The 24,169-nt window shown below is 37.6% G+C and overlaps 1 protein-coding gene across 7 annotated transcripts in view; it reads left to right on the plus strand.

Annotated features, from left to right (window-relative positions):
* The window catches only part of LOC116790290 (VPS10 domain-containing receptor SorCS1-like), a 271,838-nt gene that overhangs the window by 146,957 nt on the left and 100,712 nt on the right, over window positions 1-24,169 (plus strand). For all 7 annotated transcript variants that reach the window (XM_032695112.1, XM_032695117.1, XM_032695115.1 and 4 more), the window contains one exon: window positions 21,470-21,628. In XM_032695112.1, coding sequence (XP_032551003.1) covers window positions 21,470-21,628 — 159 coding nt within the window. The remainder of the gene's footprint in view (window positions 1-21,469; window positions 21,629-24,169) is intronic.

Here is a 24,169-nt window from a genome sequence, read left to right on the forward strand (position 1 = left end):
AGATCTGATGAAGTTGTACTGGAGGGAAAACAAATTAAAATCAACTTCTAAAATGAAGCTTGGTCATTTAAGATCTGTATGGTGCTGGTCTTGCTCATTTTTAGGTAGTGTTGGAGGAATTTCTCAGAGGATTTAAATTTAATGTCTTTGAATATTGCTTATAACTATTAACTCTTTCTTCAGTAGCTAAATGCTCATGGGAATGTCTTAGTGCTGCAAATAGCGCCTGCTTTTGGAGGGGTTATTTTCATTAACATTGAAAGGTCATGTATTTTCCCCTTTGAAAAAAAAAGTGAAAAAAGAAGGAACAAAGGGAAAAAATGTACATATCGTGAAGCTATTTATACTGATTGGAAATTTACTTAAGGTTTAGCAAGTTTGAACATCTTAAAATGTCGAACAACTTGTGAAACAAACATTTTCTTCTTAAAATGCTGTGTTTGCACACAAATGTTTATGTGCATATTTGCACACATGTTCTACGAAATATGGGAACACCTACTGTATGAAATAGATTAAAATTATTTTAACTTTTTGCTGTTCTATTAGCTTTTTGCTTTTTATGAAACATGATTATTATGAAATGAGGTCAGCATGGCTTCCTCCGAAAAATGTTTTCAGTTAGCAAAACTCATGAAGTATATTCTAGAAAGAGAGATGGGGGGCCACATCATCAGCTCTGTGACTTCCAGTATATGATCACAGACACTGTGAAACAACTTTCACAATGACTGTAGCCTGTACCTCTCCCTTGTATGCTGCCCTTAAACTTCTGAATACTGATTTTATCCTTGAGTGACAGTATGGAATTTTAGACTCATGCACTCAATTACATAAAAAGAATTTACCAGGCTGATAAGTGATAATGAATTCATTCATATCAATGTCCATGTATGTGCTCTTAACTTGGCAATGCAAAGCAGCAGGACTTAGTTTAGGTCAAAGCAATAAATGCTTAAACTAAGTGTAATAACCCTGCGTGCACTGGGGATAAAAGTATGTTCATAGGAAGGTAAATCACTCACGTAACATGCAGTAAGTTGTTAAGCTGAGATGAATTGGCTGCAAGTCTGGAGGTTTGCATCTGACTTGTCCTAGTGTAACCAAGATCAAAACTGGGTGACGATTCTTAAAAAAACTCATGAAAATGTGACTAGGTTTTATGAAGTATTGATTTTTAGTGTGAGTAGTTATGCTTGTGGGTGGGCCACTGAAATAAGCAGAGTATATAATTTTCCTGTTCAAGGTAGCAGAATTTTAGGATCTCCTGTCTCATGATTCATAGGGGATGGGGCAGGAACTGAAGCTGGATGAGAAATAGCAAGCAAGAAGCCTGAATATAATATTAAGAGTGTCTAACAGAATATCTGACAGTTTCTCACTTCTGTAGTCTTGACTCTTGCATAACATTGTTGGTCTCTTTGTTGTCATCTCTTATTGTAGAAATAATTTAAGCTCCCTGGGACAAGTACCTCACATTTTATTTGTGACTACGGTGCCTCTGAGGCTGTATAAATAGTGTGCTGATTGGAAGGTAGAGAATTCCATGTTTTCAAAGATATAAAATGTACTTCTAGGCTAGATGTCCTTTAAGGTGTTGAGTCCCATATCTCCCACTAGCCCTTTGATCAGCTCTCCTATTTTGGCACTCTTCAAGAGCTTAATGTCTGGGCCTTCCTGATATTGAAGACTCTCATCTTTGGTGTACAGAGTAAGAGTTAGAGTGGAAAGGCAACAAGATTAGATTGTAAAGCCCTTAATTCTGATCTGCAGAAGAGCTAATTCTGGGTCTGAAAAAGAATTTGAAGAGATTAAGCAGTATTGACACAACCTGAGATGATGATTTGCTTCCAAAGAAAACCTTATTCTGATACAAATTAAGCTACACATTAACCTTCCAAGTAAAAGCACTCTTACAAAGAATGTTCACCTTGCCTTGTGTAAGCCTGTTATTAAGATTGCAAAGCTACGAGTATCACTCTCGACTTCCTCTTGTTGTCAAGACCACAGACTTGTCAGAAGAGTTCAGCAATCATACGAAAGGTGTAGTTCCACTGTGACCTCAACCAGTCTATGTCAGGGTTACTGCAAGTCCCCTATGTCCTCAGTAGTTGTGTTTCCCATTTGAATTAGGGCTGTGTGCCCCTGCAGTGGGCTGATTCAGGTTGATAAACCAGTTGGCAGGATTGAGTTCAATGAGTGCCAGTGATAACACAAGAAGAGGGACAAGAAAATCTGCAGCTAGAAGCAAAGGAGACAGGAGGATATCAATACCTGTGACCTGTGATCCTAATGCCTGCTGTAGCACTAGATTTTCTGAAGAAGTATTTAAAAAAAATCTGTTTCTCTCTGCTGGTCCAGAGCTGTGTGTATGAGATGTCTGATGTGAAGCGATGTAACTACTCTTCTCTCCATCATCTCTCGTCTGAGAAACAGGAATGAAGCCAAAATAAACCCAGAATTCAATTTTTTTTATTCTTCTTCCATACTTCTATGTTTTGTCTTGTTAGTTGATGTCACTGCTGTGATGGGGCTTGAGAAGAAATAAGTCAATATGGACAGGACACACTGAGCTGTAGTCTCCTTAATTAGCCTTCTGCCAACTCCCTGAAAGATCCTGGAGAGAACACATCTAGTGACTACACTCACAGAGGTCAGCACAGTTTTCCAGTGTGTCTTAGACAATACACAGCTAAATGTGGGGGCTGGCACCATTCTCATGCTTGGATTTTGCTCTGGCCCTTCTCAAAGTGTATATGCTTCTCAGAGTACAAGAAGGTTGTTTGCAGAGTATAAGAAGGTTGAAATCTCTTGAGTTTTCCGGAGTTCTGCCATTTTTCTAACTGTCTAAATTGTCCCACTGACTTTATTATGCAGGAGAACATGGACAAAGCAGATCTGGGGATCGGGGGAAAGCTGTGCCAAATCAGCACCTGAATCAACAAATGTAGTCATCTGACATCTGCTTCTCTTGCTAAAAAAATTTAGGTAGTTAAATTTATGTCTACAAAAGTACATGCCTACGAAAAGGTTGCAAATGTGTCAGTAGGATTGCAAAACTGTAAGCTTTGCATTTTTCTGTGCAAGTGCTTGGGAATTAGAGAGGAAATCCACATGCTCACAACTGCTGAACAAATGTTTATAACATATATGTGTTTGAGAGAGTGTATATAATCAGATAGCAAACTTCTTAGAAAAGCTGGTTAGCACACAAATTGGGCTTTCTTTATACAGGTTTTTAAAATTCATTTTAATGAGTGAGAAAAGCTGGCTGACCTTCTAGAACTAACTGAGTGGTGATATAAAAGCTCTCTGATCCACGGCCCATGGGATTGTGAACATTCACTGGAGTTTAAATCTCTGGTGAATTTTCTGCTATAGCTGTATAACAGCCTAATATTCCTGTCTGAACAGATTTGCAAATGACCCATAAACCAAAGAAGAAACTAAAGCTGAAAGGATGCTCTGGGCAATATCATTCTCTTTCCTGACTTTTTGCCTGAATCTGAGTCATTGATAAAGGTTTCTGAATGCGACTTCTATTCAAGGTTAATAAAGAAATCAGGATACGTGGAGAAGAAAATGTTGACTTATCAAGAAAAGCAGTTAATTGTTATCACATAGGAATGAGATTTTATTGGTTTCCATGACATTTTGCCTAGGCTGTGGAGAGAATCTCTCTAAAGAAAAGGGATGTCCAGAGTACCAAGAACAGGACATACTATCTGTTACATCTTGGCTGTGCAGAGTAAGCCAGCCAGCTCTAGACTGACAAATGTCGTTATTCATAACATTTTACATGCATTGGTCACTGGTCTTAGAAAATCTAAAAATCATAGAATTGTTTAGGTTGGAAAAGACCTTTAAGGTCAATGAGTTCAACTGTTAACTTAGTCCAAGTCCACCATGAAATCATGTCCCTAAGTGCCACATCTTTTAAAGATCTCCAGGGATGGTGTTGCAACCACTTCCCTCAGCAGCCTATTCCAATGCTTGACAACCCTGTTGGTGAAGAAATTTTTCCAAATCATAGAATTATAGTGCCCAGGGGGATGGGGCAGTCACAGAAGAGATGTATGCTGTGCCGTGTAGAAACTTGTCACAGTTGCCCCTTCTGCCCTTGTGGGAGCTGGGAGCTCCTGGCATCTTTCTCCACTCCCCTCAGCTTCCCTCAGTTAGGGAAACCTCCCTGTGCACCATGCTAAAGCATTTCAGTGCTGACTGTGCCAGCAGTGGAGCAGCTCACTTTGGTGTGCAGAGTTTACCCTGGCTGGAAACTGCATGCGTGGTTGAAGTTAAGTCTGTCTGCATCTATATTTCAAGCACTTGAACAGAAGCAAGGGGATATACATGTACTGTTTTGTGTACTGTGAATTAATAAATAACTTCAGGCCTCCAGTAGCTTGAATCCTCGGGAGAGACTTCTCTTGACTCCAGGGAGCTTTGGATCAAACATCAGAGAAGGTGCAGGATTCTTTGGCAGTTTTTCATAAAGCCGTTCAAAAAGACTTTGTGCAAGTAGTTTGAGAGAGTTATCTCTCAGTGACAGTGTGTGAAAAATTACAGTAAACATTCCTGTTATTCAGGAACTTTGGAACTTAACAAAAAGACAAAAAAATATACAAAATAAATTAAATATTCTTTAAACACTTAGCAGCGGAGCTGCTGACCTGTAGGTAGCCGTTCTACCTACAACTTCTAGTAATGTGCAATCTCTGCATCAGATTTTTTTCTCATACTAAGATGTTCAGCTGGATGAATTTTATCCTTATTTTTAAAAGGAGAGAATCACTGTATTCAAAGCTATTGGGACTGAAATGTCACGAAGTTTGTGTTTGACAACAACACTTTGTTGACAGTGTGTCTATAGCCTGCTTGTCTTCCAAGAAAGATACTTGGCCCAGAAACATGTAATAGGAAGAAGGAAAGTCTTCTGCACTCAAGCATTTGAGCCTTGGCACAGGCTTTCTTACTTCTTTTAATGAAATGAATGTGCTGTTTAATTGCTTTGTGCCTTATCTTTCCATGATTAAAATTGAAGGTAAGAACACCTACTGTACTTGTGATATTCAAAGGATAACTCAAAAGAATACATGTGAGGTAATCAAATTTTCTGGAGATCATTTGCCACATAGAAATCAATGTTAGATAAATGTAATTATCATGATGAGATTGATATAAATTTGATGCCAGTTATTTCTAAAGTAAAAATAATTTAAACTTCACACATTAGTAATAGAAATGTTAATCATTTCTCTGCTTTTGAATGTTAACAATTGGGCACATCATTATCTATTAGAATTTTGGGAAATGAGGAAAAAGACATCTCTGACATTTTTTTGATAGAATAGGTACAATACAATAATATAATGAGAGTCGATTAAGGAAATACTTTCCAAATAACTTATTCAATAAAAAGTCCTAGCAAAGTCTGCTATTTGTCATGTTCCTAGCTCTGATTCAGTGAATTCTTTTTTTTATAGTGACAGTTGAACCGATGAGAATAGCAGATAGCTTGTTGGAGACTCAAGAAGATTGAGTAATTATGTGAAAAATAGTGTCTTTGCCACATTCAATAATTATTACAAAATCACACCGCTTGTAGTCCTGGGCACCATTTGATGACCCGCTATAGTCAGGAAGAATATCTTTTAGTTTATTGATGTGACAGTATAAATCTATCCTATCTTCAGTTTCAAGGAACTGAATATTCAGTGTATGCAACTGGCTCTTCTACGCAATTCTTTTGTTCCCCTATAACATAATGTAGCCTCAAGAGGAGGTTTCTCCTGCTGGTAGACTGAGATGAGCAGAAAATTCAGCATGAACTCTGTCTCTCTGTGTGATCTGGTCTTTTCACAGCCAAAGTATTTAGCAGGGTTAGTGCATCATCTAGAGAAGGATACATTTTTTTTTGAATACTCCATTTATCTGTAATGACTGGGCTTAGTAACATATTTATGACAGGGACTGTGGTTAGAGTTGATTACCAAGACTACTAACACTCTTGATTTTTTTTTGCCTCTCTCTGTTTCTGATTGCCAGTCCTCAGTTGTTTTCTACTTCTGGTTATGTCTCCATAACAAATTACCTTGTCAAGCACCTTGGGCTGTCGATTTCTAGCATGTTGACTACTGCATAGAAGCTGTCCACGTGCTCACTGCAACAGTGTCATAAATTTGATGGTGCTTATGCCTTATTGAAAGTGAGGAGAAATATTTACACATGGGCAACTAATGTACAGTAAACAAGACAGTTATCTTGCCTGTGAGAATTGACTTACATTGCCATAGTTTTTACTTTCCTAGTCTTCTTAGTACGTATGATTTTTTTATTCACCCACACACACGCAGTGAAATTAAACTGGTGTCTTGCATTGGTTTGCAAAAAAAGGTGATCCCTTTTTTTGGAAGATGCTAGTACTGACAGTTCAGTAACAAAATATAATTGAAACTTCTATGACTTAGACTGACTACAACAGCAAATGATCCAGCATAGTAGGAACTTCACAGTGTTGTTTGGCTTCACCTCTATTGTCGCTGTTTTTCACACCAACCATACTTTTTGTGAAAGACTTTTCACTGCATGTAATTCTGGTACCTTTGCCTGAACCAAGTCTGTTCTGAAATTTCACTTTAGAACTTACAAATAAACGAGTTTCACTTTATGATAGAGTTGCCCTCTATAGTAGTAGGGATAGTATTCCCAGGGGCCAGAATGGACTATCATTTGTTTTTCACTTGTGAGGAGAAAGCTTAAGGCTACCTGACATGTTGAGTGCAACTGTAGAAATATTGCTAGGAACATCCAATCAACCAACATTGTCTGTATTGCTGAGCAGCTGACAGACCTGGACATTAATACCTGTCTATGTCTGGGGTATATTCTCTAGGAAGTAGTGTGAGAAAATGCTGGTTATGTATGATCCTGTTTGAGACTGACTGAATGGTAAAAAATGGTAGCTTTACTCTCACCTACTGTCCACTAGGCATTATAGAAATAACAAACCATTAGTAGGTAACTCAGGAGTTCTACAGAATAGTAGCTGTAAGCGTCTAAGCATTGTGATCCTTGGAGTCTTTAATGTAGGGGTTGAACAATGCAGATACAAGTGGAGAAATACTTACTGAATATGAAGCAGCAGGTGGAATAGCAAGAAATAGGCAGCACTGGAATTTGCTGTGGCTGATGCTATAATCATTCCTAACTTACTTTCCCTTTTACCAGAAGCAGCCCCATTACAGTCTGAATTGTGTCATTAGAAATACTATTGATCAAGTTCTCATTAGCAGTCATTGGCACACAACAGCTATTGTTGCATGAGTTATCTTTGCTGCTGAGACTGATACTGATCACTGGCTTCTGATAACAAAAATACAACTCTGTCTTTGAAGCCAGCTAGTTGATTGAGTTAAATTGGTTCCATACTCTCCATAATTAGGAGTGAGCTATCACACAGTTTAACATCCCCAGCTCTTTGAAACCATTAAAGCATTAGGGGCTTAGTCTAAGTTTCCTTTGTCATCTCATGAGTAATGGCACTGCTTGAAGTCCTTAGTGCCTCAGCCTCTCTAACACTAATTGAAGTTTGGTGAGCAGACACCCAAGTACCTGACATGAAGTATGATACTGAAGGACAATTCATGCTCTCATAGAACTTTGCTAAGTGTGGAAGCAGAATGTGATCTTTGAGTTTGACTCCATAGTATCAAGTCACTAAAACAAAAATATCATAAATTCTAGTGTTCTCTTCAGTCAGTTTTAAAACTGCTGCTAAGTATGATTCTTTGCTTTCTTTGCTTCAGGATTGCTTCTGTACAGTTTTGACAATTAGTCTCATGATGAGTAGGATTCTGATTTAGCAAGATCAGCTACACAGCTAGGAAGGTCACTTGAAAGTACCTATCATCTTTTATTCCTTTAAAAAAAACCCCTGGAACGAGAGTAGTTTTTTATGCTCCTCCTTGCATATTTTAAGTAGAAAAATAAGTTCTGTTAGAGTCTTACAAAAATCCAGCAATGCTTTGCCCCAGTTTGGTTCTAGAAACTATAACGTCTATTGTGCAAGAAAGCCTTCTTGCAAGTTCCACCACTGTGTGACTGCTAAAAGCTTTAGTCACCTTATTAAAAAGCCAAGGAGAGTTAAAGATTGAACTCTCCATCAGCATGTCTCAACGTGTCTCTGGAGACACAGGCAGGTGACATTCAGGCTTCAAGAAGGCTCTATTTGGAGATGATAGCATTAAGACATATAACTTGTTGCAGTACTTCTGCAAAACAAGTGTTCTTGAAAAAAGTGGAGCCTACATTTCTTTTCATTGATGAAACTACGCATTGGGTGATGAAGATAGAAAGGTACAGCCTCAGTTGGTTCAACCTTTAATAATGCCATTAACTTCTAATCATCCTCTATTAACCTCAGTAGGCTTTTGTACCGAGTGATGTTCTATTTTAAAAATTGGTTTTCTGTCTGTATTGAACTAATTGATCATGCCTGCCATGATGTTATATGAAGACAAATCAAGAATACTGATCCTTTGCTTTAGACATTGTAAATATAGATTAGTTTATGAATTAAAGGTGGGATAGTCACAAAATCTCAGCAGATTGATGTATCATACTCTTTATGTAACTTTTATTTAAAAACTTTGGGAAAATGAGTGATTTTAGAAGAAAGAAAATTGCATGGAAAGAAAGGGAAAAATGACAGGGTCAAGGAGAAGAAGCATCAACAACTTCAAAATGGAGTAATAATAGGATAAGAGCACCTTACTTTCTACATTGTCATCCATCTTGGGTGTCATATGGTGTATGTAAGGAGAGAAATGAGGCATGGGGAATCATTTCTTCATGAATATTTTATCCCTTATACTATTGCAACATCTTGATGTGACCCGGAAGAGCTTTCATGTATCTGTGTCTGAATAGGCTCAGGAAGTCACCTCTGTGAAAAACAGCAATATAGAGCCTTTGGCAGCTGAACAATGGTGCCCTTGTTTAATGTGAGCTTAATACTCACATTAAAGTTGCTTACATATCATAGGTGGTCTGTAACATTGTAGTTGCATTTGGGAGCCTGCATTGTGGTAACCAGGGAACAATAACAGAATTGCAAAAATTAACAGAGTAAAGACTGTGTAAGAGTGTTACATAGTGATGCTGCATAGTAATGCAGCTGTTATACCATAACTGATAAGGAAAAACAGTGGTTTGTGCTATTGCATAACTGCACTGAATTCCCTTAACAAAAAAACCCCAATAAATAAGTAAAGAGAATTATTTATTCTTGGAGGTGGAATTCTTTTCAGGCATATTCAGTATGGATAATTTGAGTTCATCAACTGCAACAACAAAAATGAAAAGCCAAACCAACAATTTGCAAGCAGATGCTAATTCCCCAATTGTTCATGCAACATGGAACATAATTTGAAATGATTAGGAAATTAATGCATTAATACAAAAAAATGCTTTGGAGAGAAGCAAATCAGATAAATGCATATAAAAAGAATTAGCTGTAGACATAATTAGTAAAGCTGTGATTTATTCACAGTCAGAGGGAAAAATTAAAACTAAACTACGCAGCAATTTTAAAGAACATTTCAGAATTACCACGTAAGAAGCCAAAATTAAACAAAGCACGGAGCTTCAGCAAAGCCAACACACAGACACATGCTTTGCCATTTAAAATACAAAATGTGTCATCCCATGTATTTGGGTAAGAAGCAGTTACTTATGTAATAAGAAAGAATTTCCGGCTGTATTAGCACGTGTCCTGACTAAAGAGGACTCAAAGCCTCGAAGCAGGTAGATGGTAGAACAGAACTGTGTGCTGTGAATATGAAGAGCCTTCATGCTGTGTGGTGAGAACTGGAAAATTAACAGACAAGGTCATAAGATTCTGTGCTGTGTTTGGTATTTTCTCCTCTAAGTACATGCTTGTCCACTATACTGTAGTTATCAGAGAAAGGACCTACCCTCCACTATCCTCACTCACAGGCCAGTGTCTAAGCTTACCTTTCCCACATTGCACCAACTTTATTTGTAGAATCTTTGATTTTTATATAACAGTCTTTTGAAATTAACTTCAGTGACACAAGGAGTCAGGCTCAACATGCTGCTTGAAATCTTTGGTCTGATTTAGTGAACCTATTTCTTGAAAATTACAGGATTTCATTGCTCACTCTTGCCACTGCCAGAGAACTTTTGATTTTCCTCCCTTTGTTTTCATGATGTTCGTAGGGTAGGAAAATGAGCCTGATTAAAACCCTCGAGAAAGAGGCTTCATTCATGTTGAGCTGCAGTCCCTGTACTATTTTTTTCATCTCCATGCCTAGAAATCAAGAAGTAGCAAAACCAGGTGTACCATGACAAAGTCGATATTGATCCAACAAATGTATGCTCAGCTGTTATCATCATCTGTTGTGTAGATGTGTGGTGATAGACAGATAATTACTTGAAAGCAATTCCATTTAAATCTAGTAAGAAAATATCACTAAGAACCATTAGATTGTATAGCCATCTCCCAAGAGAAGTGTAATTCAGTGCAGAAATTGTGGTGCCAACTCTGATGATTTTGTCGAGAGACTTATGATATGTATCTTTTCTAAAGTTGTCAGCTGGTAGAATCAATTTTAAATTGGAAAGAATTTAAAATTTTGTTAAAATAAAGCTTTTAGTCTTCAGAGTTCTGTAAGAAAACTCTTCTGAAGTAATGTAAATGATAACTAATAACCTTCTTCCCTCACCCTAAAAACAACAAAAAGATAAACAGAAATCTTACATGAAATGAGATTTTTATGAATGACTCTTTGGAACTAGATTCTTATTTTTCAGGTAGTTAAATGTTAAAATAATGTCTGAGTCTTTATAAAATATATGAGCAAAATAAATGGAAAAAATTCTGTCACTACTTGAAAAACAGCCTTTATTTTTGCAGACAATTTACTGAAGGTACTGCTTTTTTTTTACTGTATATAAGTTTTCATTTTCTTTCATGTAGGTCTGTATAATTTTGGGAGAAAATAAAAGTCTGAAATGCGAATTGCTCTTTTTCCAAAACATTGATAACTATCATGAAAAACTGTATTTTTACTTTCCCTCCCACTTCTACCACCCAGAACGTATAATTTGGGGAGCAACTGAATACTCCAAGTTGTCTTCTTGCACTTTCTATTAAGATTGTTAAGTTCAGGACAAGAAAGCAGCAGATGCTAAAGGATCTGATATTTGCCTCAGACAGGCACAGTGTCTCCAGCTGCAATGAAGTCAGTCCCAAGAATTTTGCAGCAAAGGGAAAACAGATGAAGAAAAAGTAGCAATTTCTTACTAACCCTACTGGATCAAGCAGCTACTATTCAAAGTTATTACTGGGTTCCAGTGGTTCATGAGCACTCTTCAGCTGGAGGCACCACCTGAAAACTGATGTGGTGGTTTAAGTGCTTTGGACAAAATCAGCCGTGTTTACTGAACACTTTCAGCTGGTGTGAAATAAGATGAGAACATCTGTAAGAAATGGAGGGATAAGAAGTTGTACAGAGAGGTGGAGGTGAGCAAGTATAGGAGGTGCGCATAGCTTTGTGATGTTCCCTCCCCCTTGTTTCTTCACTTTGGGAATGCTGTAAAACATAGGCAAGAGTAAGAGCCCTTGAAGTATTAAACAGCACCGTGCCACACAGGTGCCAGGGCTGGCCAGAGGCAAGTGACATGGCTTGAATCAGTTGGCTATGAAGCCAAGCGTTTAGTGAATTGACCATCTATCCAGGCTTGGCATAACTGTGATAGAGAATTACAGAGTGGATTGGGTTGGAAGGGACCTTAAAGATCATCTAGTTCCAATCCCCCCTGCCACAACCAGGGACACCTTCCACTACACCGGGTTGCTCAGGACCTAATCCAACCTGCCTTGAACGCTTCCAGGGCTCGTCATGTGGATTGTGCATTTATCACTAACTTGCCCTCCAGGGAAAAATTGCTCCCCTTCTTTTCCCTCTCCCTCTTGCAGCCCTGCTTAGGTTACCCTACTTTTAGGCCTAAAGTCTCGTCTTGCTTTCATTAGGATTAACAACCCTTCGTGTCCAGTATTTGGGGCTGGGAGATGCTCTTGTTTGTAATACGCTTACAGTGCAAGTGGCTTCTTTCTTTTTGTGCCATTGATTGATTAGTGGAGTTTGACCAAGTAATTTTCCCTCTTGATGTGTACGCTTTCCTTCTCTACCACAAAGTTGGTGTGAAGATTAACTAATTAATCTTATGAGATTCTTTAGTGAAAGGAATGCCTTACTGAGCAACAGAACAAAGTACAGGCAATATGTATGAACACAACTCATTCCAGATGTCTACAAAGCTGAGGTTCCTTTTCTCCTCTAAGCAAGTGAGACTGTAAGAATGTCTCTGCTTAATTTTGTTTTTCTCTGTTCAGTACAATGCAGAACATCTGTTGCAAAAGAATGGATAATTAATAATTGAAACTAGATTGTACTGTCCAAAATAAAGTGCCTGTAGTACTGTAGCTTTCCTGAGTTTTTTGTCCTTGTTTCTTTATTTCTTCTCAAAGAATAATAATAGTAATTTTTATGTACTAGATTTTATTTCAGAATTGAAGTTTCTATTGTGTTTTACTTAAGTTTTAAGGAGTAGATTTTCAAGCTGGTTTTGGTGATAAAGGTTTTTATGTCAAATGTATGTAAAGGAAGAGAAACCAGTGTGTAATACTAATGAAACAGGAACAAGAAATTTTCGTTTTATGTCACGTTACTAAATTAGATTCAAATGGGCTGTGGAATGAAGAGATAAAAATCTAGAATTTGATTTGAGGGAGATTTGAAAAACTGAGAAGCTTAATCTTTTCATGTTCCTTCCCCCAGAACTGATTGCTCCAGAGCTAATGTTTATGTGTGTGATTAGGATCTGAGCCTGACGAGTTCTATTTTCAGCACTGCTACAGGAACCCAGTGGGTGAAACTAACCTTGGTGCTTTGGGCTCATACAGCGCTTCCAGCTTCCAAAGCTCTTGCTAAGATAGACTTTTAAGATAAAAGGAATGTAAAAATGAAGGTGTTTTTGTTTATTCTAGAATTTATTTATAATCCAAGGTATTTGAAATTAAGAGTAACACTGAATGCAAACTAATCAGTATCAGATTGGATAGACCCAAAGAGTTTGTGGAATCTCCATCTCTGAAGATATTTAAATATTGACAGGATAAGGTCCTGAGAATCTATTTGTACCTTTCAAGCTGGCTCTGTATGAAGCACGAGTTTGAAGAAAATGACCTCTAGAGGTCTTTACATGCCTAAATTTAATAATTTAAATTAGAAGTAATTTATAAGTCAATTTAAATTATAATAATTTAAATTATAAGGTATGGCAAAAGTAGCTCAGAAACATCCTGAAGTAATCTAGTAGGTTAATGAAAGGGTTTCTATTGTTTTTAGTATTACATTTCTGTTTTTCCACAAGGATGATGCAAATAAAAGTTTGTGTCCTTTATTACAGTCCTAATTAAAACACTAAGTTAATTAACTAAGAAAAAAATAGAATCTTAATTTTCATTTAATTCTTGTGTAATGAAAATGGAAGCCGTGTTTTAAAAGAATAAGATTTAAAAAGTGACACTAATCTTCAGGGACTCCTTTCTCCCCCATGTCGTCTTTTTTCCTCCTTTGATTAAAAGTTAATACCTTAAAGCAAGATATATATTTTGGGAATTTCCCCTAGCTGCTGGGATTGCAGCTTACTCTTGGGAAGGTGAAGGTCGATGTTTCTCTCTGTTCACAATCCAGCCCACAAGCAGTGACTCAGCAGCACACAAAACCCCTGAAGATGTGGCAACTTCACCTTTAATGGAACACAGAAGCAGCTGAATCTTTTCAGGTCTGGTCCAAGGTAAGGCACTTTTGAAAACTGGTCTTCTGCCAGAGCTCAGCTGCACAGAGAAAAGATTGCAGGTGGCAACCTGTGCTCTTGATGGACATCTCCATGCTGATGAGCTGCGAGTAACAAGAAGGGCTCTGTGGGGTGCACTGCCCTCTCTTGGATTTTGGTTGAAACAGGAACAGTCCCATTCCAACTGGTGCTCCAGAGGTTTGCTGAGATGATGTTCAGAGTAAGAAGGAAATGTTTTTGTACTCTGTTATCTCTTAGGAAAAATCTTTTCCCCAGGCCTCTGGATTTTCTGTATATTCCCATTTGTATCAAGTAGGATTAACAGAGAGAACAACTGCATCACATCTGCACAGGTGTCTCAGCCTCATGTTTGCTTTTCATGACTCTATGCTCTATTGACCCAACCCTTATACCGGGGACTTTGGTGGTGTATATTAATTATATACCAGCCCATAAAGTATTTCTAAGTTTTTGTTGATACACACAGTCAGTTCTTTCTATCTGATAAATCAACCCCAGATGATTCCCATAGACAATAAAAAATAGAATTTTAATTGGCTGCTTTATTTTGTGGTCACTTTTGGCCTGTAATGAACATTTCCATAATACAGAACAGATAAATGTATTCTTTTTTTCCATCCACTAGCCAGCTTTTAAAAATTTTTTCAAATGACATTCATCAAGATGCCAAATTCAATTCTTGACAATTCTTCTATTAGGAACACTGTGAAATCCCAGCTTTCAAAAATATTGGCAGGTGGTAATTTTTCTCTCTTAAAATATAGTCCTTTGCCATCTAGTATTCTGCTGACAAGAGATTGTCTTATCACTCAATGAGCACTAAATTTTTCATGTGGCAGAGAAGATAAATTCATCATCTGAACCTTTCACCATGCCATTTCTCTTACATTTAAACAGCCAAGGTTTGAGGAAGATGGTGATATCCTACCACTTATGGACCTCCTGTGGGTTTATGGGGTAAATGATGATAGTTTCCACTGTCCAGATCTGGTCTCAGTCTGAATCTAAATTACACTGGCTAGTCATCATGCCTATAGTTTTCTTTGGGGGAGACTTGAAGTATGTTCCCATCTATATCAGCGAAGCGCAGACTGATTTAATGAGCTTGGATTTTGCGTCTTTGTATGAATAAAAACCTCTTTCTTCATAAGTCACTGAGTAATAGATGCAAAATAACTTGTTCACAGACCTTTTCCTTGTATTAAAGAGGTCATTTCTACTTATTTCTGAGACCATTCCAAACCAGGTCATCATTCAAAGGCAATATTACTAATTTTTCTTCAGTGTTGGAAGTGTAATTCTGTCACTGAAGTCTTTTCTTTCCTTACAAAATTACTGCACTTTCAGAGTTAACAAGAACTTCTGGCAATAAAATACTCCACAGTGCCTTAATTGAATTATTGGTGTATTATTTTAATGGTGTCTTAATGAAATTGCTTAGCAACTAACCTTGTCTTTTAGTTGGCAATAGCAACAGCTTCAAAACTGTCAGCTCTAGCTCATTTCATGTTTTCATTTAGGTGCTGGTGCTGTGCGCCAATTTATTTGAAGCAGCAACTTGGGCCAACTTTTGGTGGCATTACTTATGTACACAATTCTACAGCAGTTGATGTTAGCCCATAAGTAAAGATTGTTAAACTTTTCAAAGGCTTCAGTCTCCTCTTTCTGTATTAATATCTAACTAAATAACTAAATGCTTGTTATTTCTTTTGTGATTTTGTCTCTAATTTATTTGCTCTTGTAACCATTTACTACTTCCAGCAACTCAGTCCTGTAAAAGCAATAGGTCTAATTTGCTTTACAGTAGTGTTGCATTTATTTCAGAATGTCATGGCCTTTCTTTGCCTTGTTTCACTTTATATCTTATTCTAGATCTTGAGAAAGCTTAAGCAATGAACTTGTTTAATTAATTCATAGCAGAGAGCATTACTTTGAAATGCATGCATGAACTGCTGAATCTGGAGGATCAGTTTCTCTCTTTACACAATATTCATGCCTTGCAAATGCAATCCAAATTCAGAAGTGGCAGAAATTACATTTTGTTGTGTTGAGACTCCAACTCTTGTAGTCAGTTACCATGTGAAAAAAACTCCCCCCACAACCCTCTAAAATTTTGTAATTGACATGCAGAGAAGCTGGAAAAATAAATGCAATCATTTAGAGAATTTAAGTAGGGAATGCCCTGCTTTTGTTAGGGACATTTTTGTTCTTACTTGCTGATTTCTTCTTTTGCTATACTTCACTCATTTCTTTCTGTGAGAAATATTAATTGTTCCATGTGGGTCACCAGTGTTGGGTCTATGCATGAAGAGTGTGATAGGTAAGGAAGGTAAAGGTTCTTTCAGTAACTTTGACCCAATTTGCACTTTATCCCTATTTCGGCTCAGGTATAATAACTCAGATTTGTTCATACATCAGAAATGAATGGAAGAACATGTCAACCTATGAAATGCATTTGGACTTTTTTTTATACTGTTCTATTTCACTGATACTATGCTCTCTCCTACAAAATGTTAGGAAAAAGTTGGTCCAGGTGGAGATATCAGTGGCCAAAATAAAAGAGCAGTTCTGGGCTCTTTTTACTAAGCCACTAAATCTACCATTCAGGGCAGTTACAAAAGGATCCCAATTCCATCTGTAGAAGTAAAATCAGAATCCTCTTGCTAATAATTCCTGGGATTTTTTGTGAGGACAGCAAAAATACATGTAATTGTCAAGAGCAATCTCTCATCACCAGAATTAGCATCAAAAAAGGGGTGAAAAAATTGAGGACTGTTTAAGATCTATAACTTATGTTTTGTGTTCATTTGTCACTTCTAGAAAAATGCAGATCAAGTTGAGCTGCTTCCTTTTCAGGGTGTAGATGATTAATGGATGACTTGCATTTGGTTGCAAAAGCCTGTGTCGACTATGTTGACTTTTTTTATAGAGAAAAAACCCAATCCATCTGGACCATCAGGAAGTGCAGTGTGTGCTTGCTGTGCCTGGTGTGAATAAGCAGATTCTGATCATTGCTGAGAACTGATCTGAACAGAGAGCAATTACTTTTGCTGGGGAGAAGTAGAGTCTTGGCTCATACTCACTCTTCATTTTCATTTAACAAAAGACAAACAATAAACCACACCAGAGGCACTCCAAGGTTGGTCTGCCTCTACAAAGGACCTTTACTGGAAGTGAGGGGCGGATGAGTATGGCTCTTCTTACTCCTGCATTAATAACTTTACTTTGTAATGGTGGAATCAGAGGTAGTTTAAAAACTGTCAACATAAAAATCATGGGCCCAATTCTTCACAAAAGTTGCCAGATCAGCCCACCTGAGCTGATAATATTGTTATTGTTTATGTAGACAGGTGGGGGGCGGTCTTTTCTCCCAGGTGACAAGCAATAGGACAAGGGGAACCTGCCTGAAATTGGACCAGAGGAAGTTTAGATTGGATATTAGAAAAATTTCTTCACTGAATGGGTGGTCAAGCATTGGAACAGGCTGCTCAGGGAAGTGGTGGAATCACTGTCCCTGGAAGTGTTCAAAAAGTGTGTAAGTGTGGTGCTTAGGGACATGTTTTAGGGGTGGACCTGGTACTGTTAGTTTAATGGTTGGACTCTTTAATCTTAGAGGTCTTTTCCAGCCAGTTATCCCATGGCCATTTCAGATCCTTTGGCAAGGGGACACCTCAAAAATCTTGTATGACTTCATCAGCTAGGTTGTCTCTCCCAACAGGCTCTAAGGACCTAGATAGATTTAAGGTGTGATTTTCATGTACAAAGGTCATGTTGATTCCTGAGTGATGTCCAGAATATACTCATCCAAAATGCAGTGTTAGCTAGAAAAGTGGTGATATGTTGTATTAGGCACTGTAGAAACAGAGTAAGATGTTTGATGCTCCTTTGAGGAGCTCACATTTCAGTAAATCCAGTGTGCTTTCTACAGTAAAGCTGAAAATTATAAAAATAGTTTCTTTATAATCTCTTATCTTACATATTCTTAGATATTGAAGTTTATGGAGTCTAAACTTAGATTCACTCTTGTTCTTGTTACTGGTATTGGCTTTCTTGCTTTTCCTGTTCAACACATCTGTGTCCAGTTGTATTTTCTGTATAAGGAACTGCATCAAGTCAGTGGGTAGTAGACTACTTCAAAGAAGAAATTGGATTAATTTATTTCAGGGGAAATTCTGAAATGTAGTTACTCTGTGTTTCATATGCTGCAACAACAAAAGCATTAAAATTAATTGTACTTTCCCTGCTTTCTCATTTATATTCCAGGCAACTTGGGCAATAAAACTAAACTAATGTGACTGCAACCACATTATCACGTAGCACAGCTCAGTGGAAGTGTGTTTGTAGAATGAAATGGTTGAAGCTGAGATGACATCTGCAGTCTGGGCATTTAGGAGGCAGAGGGTCTGACTTTAGAGTAGTGCTAGCCTGATACTCTGATCTGAGTGTCCAGTAGTGGTTAGAAAACATTAGATGAACTCCTGAAAGCTATCATAGGTATCATTGAATGGTTTGGAATGGAAAGGACCTTAAAGATTATTTAGTTCTAACCCCCTGCCATAGGCAGGGTATGTTCTGGTTTAGTGTCCTTGAAAAGGAATGCCACTCCTGTCCTCCAAGATCACTGTGGAACGAGTCAGAGTATGTAAGGACTTGCTATAGAGATTTCCCCCGAAATTTGAAAGGGTTAATTTCAGAAGCACACTCTGGGTCTTATCTGAAATGTTTATGTAGATACACATGGCATTTTCCTCTCATTTTGATGTATTTTTCATACAGGTATAAATTTATTCTACTTATCCAATAAATGCTATCTTTTGGGCTGGTAACGCTGATTATTTACACACAGATATGTTGTAATGAAATTTGCTTTTCTTATCTTGTAAGAAACGTGGTGTTGTGACTGTGATGTGAGCAGTGACTGATAGTCAACTCTACCGTGTTTTGTCTTATGACATCTGTGCAAAGTGATTGGCAATACAGGGTACAACAGTGGAGCAGATAATGCTGAAAGTTGGTCTCGTAGTTAGCAATCTGACTAGTGGAGTCGTCCATCAAATCCCTCCCCGGTCTACGACTCTCTGTGTGCCCTTGCATAAACCTGCAGCAGTTCCCCACAGCTCTGCCACGTCTAAGGTGCTATTGCTGCTGGCATATGTAGCAAAACTGGTGTGTCCCGAAACACTTAGGTACAGAATGGCTGGTTATCCCAATGCAATAGCCAGTGCGTTTGGAGACCCGTAGATATCTGAAAACAAAGTACTAACAGCCCAGGGTGGCAGTTAGCAGATTAAAGCCGAAGTCAGCAGTGTTAGCAAGTCTGTTCAGGCACTTAACTTTTATTGATTGGATGTGGAATTAGGTGCTTCGGTGCCTCAACAGTTTATCCCTGGATTCCCTTTCTAAGAAATGCAGATAAGAGCACTTTCACACTTCAGAGGAGTGGCCTGACAGAAAATGTGTTAAGGCAGTGTTGTGCTTGGATGTGGCAGTGATGAGGTCAGATGAGTTCCTTGTGCAGGTAGAAGGAAATATTTGAGACTAGACTGGATCTTGATTAACAACTTGCCTTAGAGGCACAATCCAAAGTCAATGACAAGACTCTTATTAACTTCAGGGAGCTCGCATCAAGCCCATTGATTTGTGCTTATTTCTGCTCTAGTTGCTCTAGTCCAAATTAGTGCTGTGCTGTGATATTTCCAAATGCTAACATAAACAAAGTCCACTCAAGAAGGAAGTCATAAAAATAGGAAAATCATAATACTTGAATCATAGTACTAAATCAATAAATGTTAAACATAGGAACATTGTTCCAGAAATTGGTCTGGTAAGAAAAAAAAAACCAACTGATAAACAACATTGTAATTAATTTTTGGCTTCAGAAGCTGGATAGGCTACTTAGTGGCAGTAGAATATATTGATATTTTGATTATTAATCCTTTCTGTGTAGCTTCTGTCATACAATCTTCAGTTTAGAAGTCACATCAACAATATGCTTGGTATATTTGAAAGTGTTAAATGAAAATAAAAATGTATAATAATGCATGTTTTCATCACAAATTTCTAAAATAAATCAGAGATATAATAGGAGACTGTAACTTTATGCTACAATGGGAACCCTACCCTATTTAATGTTAGAGATACAGTGCAGTAATGTAACTGCTCTGTGATTATGCAGATTAATCAGAAAGTTCAAGGATTTTGCAGAACCCTGGACTTCTAAGTCACAGGCCAAATTGTGCTACCAAGGGGGTTTCTAGAGACAGAAAAAGAAACATTTGGCAGCTGCACAATAATGAAGGAGATATTCTGTGTAGATTATATGTGTATTTACCCCTTCACCTTCTGGTGTCTATCAGACACCAGATGCTATGTCTCCTTATAATTCATAGGTAGTGAGTTATGTCTAACTCTGCCTGCCTAAATGAAAGAAGGAAATGGAGTGTGTAATTTTTACAATGCTCAAACTGAGACAGGAATTTGCTCTGAGAAATGTCAGGTGCAGATCCTTTCATTTCAGGCTTGTCTAAAACCAGATCAGTGTTTGCCATTTGCAAAGCAACTTAGAAAAAAAAAAGAAAACAAAAATCCTAATGATTCAAGGCTTTAATACCTTTCCGGGCAAATATTCTTTAGAACTTTTCATGGTTTTCACTCATGATACCTCATTCCCATTCCTTAGGGGTATTACTCTGTTGCTTACTGATCTCTTTTTACTGATTAGACCTATACATTCTCTTGTGCAGAGACACATGAGAGCAGTAACTCATTATTCTCTCTGATTCATCAGCAATGCAGACCAATTAATACCACACTTAATGGGGGAGAAGTAGCTACTACAACTACAAGCCATATATCTTTTGTGACTGCTAAACTAACACTCCTGGACAAAGCTAGAAAGCAAATATACTTTGCAGAGATTATTTTTATATACCACCAAATCTGTAATTCACAGCACAGTAGGAACTGGAGATGGAAAGAACCCATTATGTTATCAGATGTGTTCTGCCAGAGTAAGATTGCTTGTTGCAGACAGCCACGTTATAATGTTTCAGGCAATGAAGCTGTCTTCTCTGAAATTTCTGCCAGAGTCTAACAAAACTCACCATTAGAGATCATTCTCTAACGTGTCACTCTCCTCTCTCTGTTTTGTTTTGGTTTTTTTCTTGTTTTCTTAACACCTAACTTTTTGTCTGTCACTCCAATAGATCATTCTTGAAGACCCTAGCACCCCACTGTGCCTGTCTGGTAACTTAGTAAATTTGTCCTCTAGTGTTAAACATTTCAGGTTTAATTTTTCAAATAACCTAAGGATAACTTCATTTAGGTCTGATTTAACTAGTGGCAAAGCCATTCTGATTATTTGGTCATATATTATGTGTTTATATGTGTAGTTGAAATATAGTGTTTTAATTACTGAAGTATTGGCTATGGTAGGTTTGACATTACAATGAAACATTTTGAAATAGCCATATTTAATAAGCTTATCTGTAGTTCCCAGCTGCTTGCTTTCTCTTCCATCTGTTTTCTCTTCACCACTGTATTTTCATCTTTCCCTTCCATATAGATTATGCTGCTGACTGATCCAGAAGTTGAAAGCAGCTTATTAATCAGTTCTGACGAAGGAGCCACCTATCAAAAATACCGTCTGAACTTCTACATCCACAGTCTGCTCTTCCACCCCAAGCAGGAAGATTGGATCTTAGCCTACAGCCAAGATCAGAAGGTAAGAATTGTTGGCAGCATTTTGCTTTGTTTGCTTAGGAAGAACTTGGGGTTTCTCCATCTCTTTGTGTAACTGCTGCAGAACATTCAGGTGGTTTTGAGGGTGATGCCAGGAGAGTATTTGGAAATACCAGTTTGGTATTTCCAAGCAGAAAACGTTGATCAAGCCTCAACATAAAGGTCAAAGTAAAGGACATGGGCATCTATTGTATTCTTGGGGCCTAGCCCTCAGTTACTGATCTGGCAGTCTGCATTTAGTCATCCGTCCTTTTGGCAAGCAATATTGTGTGACAGGCAATGGGCAGAGAAGACAGCTAGGGTCCTTCGCTGTAGGAATCACAACCTCTAATGAGGCTTTTGTCCTCTTATTTCACAATTGTCTTGCTCCAGCCTAGCATCAGCTCCAAGAACAGTATAAGACAATCCTTATTCCTATCTGGTTGGCATATTTTCAAGTAGTCTTTGATTTTCTAAGAGAAAAAGTAGCAGTGAATCAATTTTCTTTGAAGTCCAGTTCTTCAGTACAGGTAATCCATCAACCAAATAAATATGCTGTGAGATTTGCCTTGATTTTTTGCTGCCCAACCTAACACAACACCACAAGACTTTATTTTGGAGAACTCATTGTTAGAACTTTTTGAAAATCAGACACATCAATACTCACAAGGATTTGTCTTCCTGTGAAGGACTTGATAAACCTCAATCTCTTTAGTTTAACAAAAAGACTGAAGGGAAACTATATTGTTGTGCATAAATATCTCCATGGAGGAAGACAAAATATAGGAGTAAGCATTTTGATCCAGCAATAAAAACTTCTAACAAAATTTGATGGTTAGGAGTCAATGGCAGACAAACTCTGCAGTAAAGTAATTAGCCATTGGAGCAAACTACTCTGAGAAATGGCAGATTTCACGTCCTGACATTTTGACATTTTTAAATAAAACTAGAAAAAGACAAAAAAAATTTGCAGTCTAAGCAATAATTGTATTAGCTAAATTGTTCAAGTTATACGTTAGTGCAAACATCAACATAAAAGATTGAATTCAGTGATGTTTTTCATCTGTGTATTTTAATTCATTGTAAAAGCATTAAATGACTAATTTTCCTTTTGCATAAATTAGTCTTGTTGTTACTCTTACTGTAAGCCTGAGAAAATAAAGGCATAACTAAGTAAGTAGGTAAGGTCACAAAATGATCTTACTGAAATTTTTTGAATATTTCAATCCTGCATTTTAAATTCAAAACCAGTATCATTCCAGGGCTGTAGCTTAATATCCTTTGCAACTGAGAAATGCATCTTCCCCGCCTAATTCTTCCCAGTTCCATACAATATTTTTCACTCACCCCTCTCACAGCATTTTGTAGAGTGTACTGTGGTTATATAAATACTCTGTTCAGAGGAAGGTGCAGATTAAATTATTTCTGGGTGTTCAGTATGTAATTAGTCAAGGTCAAAACTTTTCCTTTCTCTTGTGACCATTGAGTTCTCTGGACAGATATGAAACAGAACAGAAGCTGGTCTCTGATGTCTTTTTAGGACCCGTTGAAGTGAACATTACTGTGTGTTAATAAGCAGGAAATTTATTACATGAAGAGCAATGAAGCTTTCATTGGGAACTTTGTCAAATAAAAGTATGATATAGTAGAAAATTTATTTCAGTTGTTATGGTATTCAGTCTAATCAGGAAATAATTCTGAATTAGAGGCCATACAGCTAAGGCTTATTTAATTTATGATAGATGGCTACCAACAAGTATTGACACTATTCCGTAGGAAACTCCCACTTGTACAGAATCCTAAAAAACAACATGGATATAAAAACAAAGTGTCCTTTTGTGCGTTAACCTGAATTTATGGGGTTGGTGTGGGAGTTGGATGAATGGGGTGTTTGGGGTGAGAGGCTGTAGGCTGTATGATAAAATTTCTTTGTTATGGTGTTGATTAGCAAATTAGATAACTGTTAGTAATTCAGTACTGTAGTTGCAAGACAAAAATCAGGTAGCAGAAGGTCTGTAGATCTGTACCAATTAACTTCAAAATAGAATTTTAAAAGTACTCTGAATGGGTATGAGTCACAGGCCTGGTTTCTGCTTTAAAGCCTAATGGCTACATTTTCTGACTTAACAAGCTTTGGCCAAGAAGTGTAGAGGGTAACCAGCAGGCAAAGAGTATTAATCAGCTTGGACTAAATTAAATGTAACTCAAACCAAGGGTCAAGTTCAGCCTATGGCTAAGTGTAAATGACTCCCATTGGTTTCATGTTTGTATATCGAAAGGCAAAATTTTCTGAGAGTAATTAAGAGGTCCTGCAGGTATTTAGATAATTGCAAAGGGAGCTGTGAGGTACTTTGGAACAAATGACACTGCTGTTAGCTATTTCCTGATCTTGTGCTAAGGCCTTATTTAAGGAAAGAGAACCCATTACTCCTTGGATTCCAGGTACTGTGTGCATACTGACTAAGAGTCACCCAAGGAGGCAAGGGAAACATATCTGCATGGTAAAGAATTTACATTTTGATGCCACTAACTTTGATGCCACTGA

The sequence above is a fragment of the Chiroxiphia lanceolata genome, chromosome 8 (assembly GCF_009829145.1).
Source record: "Chiroxiphia lanceolata isolate bChiLan1 chromosome 8, bChiLan1.pri, whole genome shotgun sequence".
Lineage (NCBI taxonomy): Eukaryota > Metazoa > Chordata > Aves > Passeriformes > Pipridae > Chiroxiphia > Chiroxiphia lanceolata.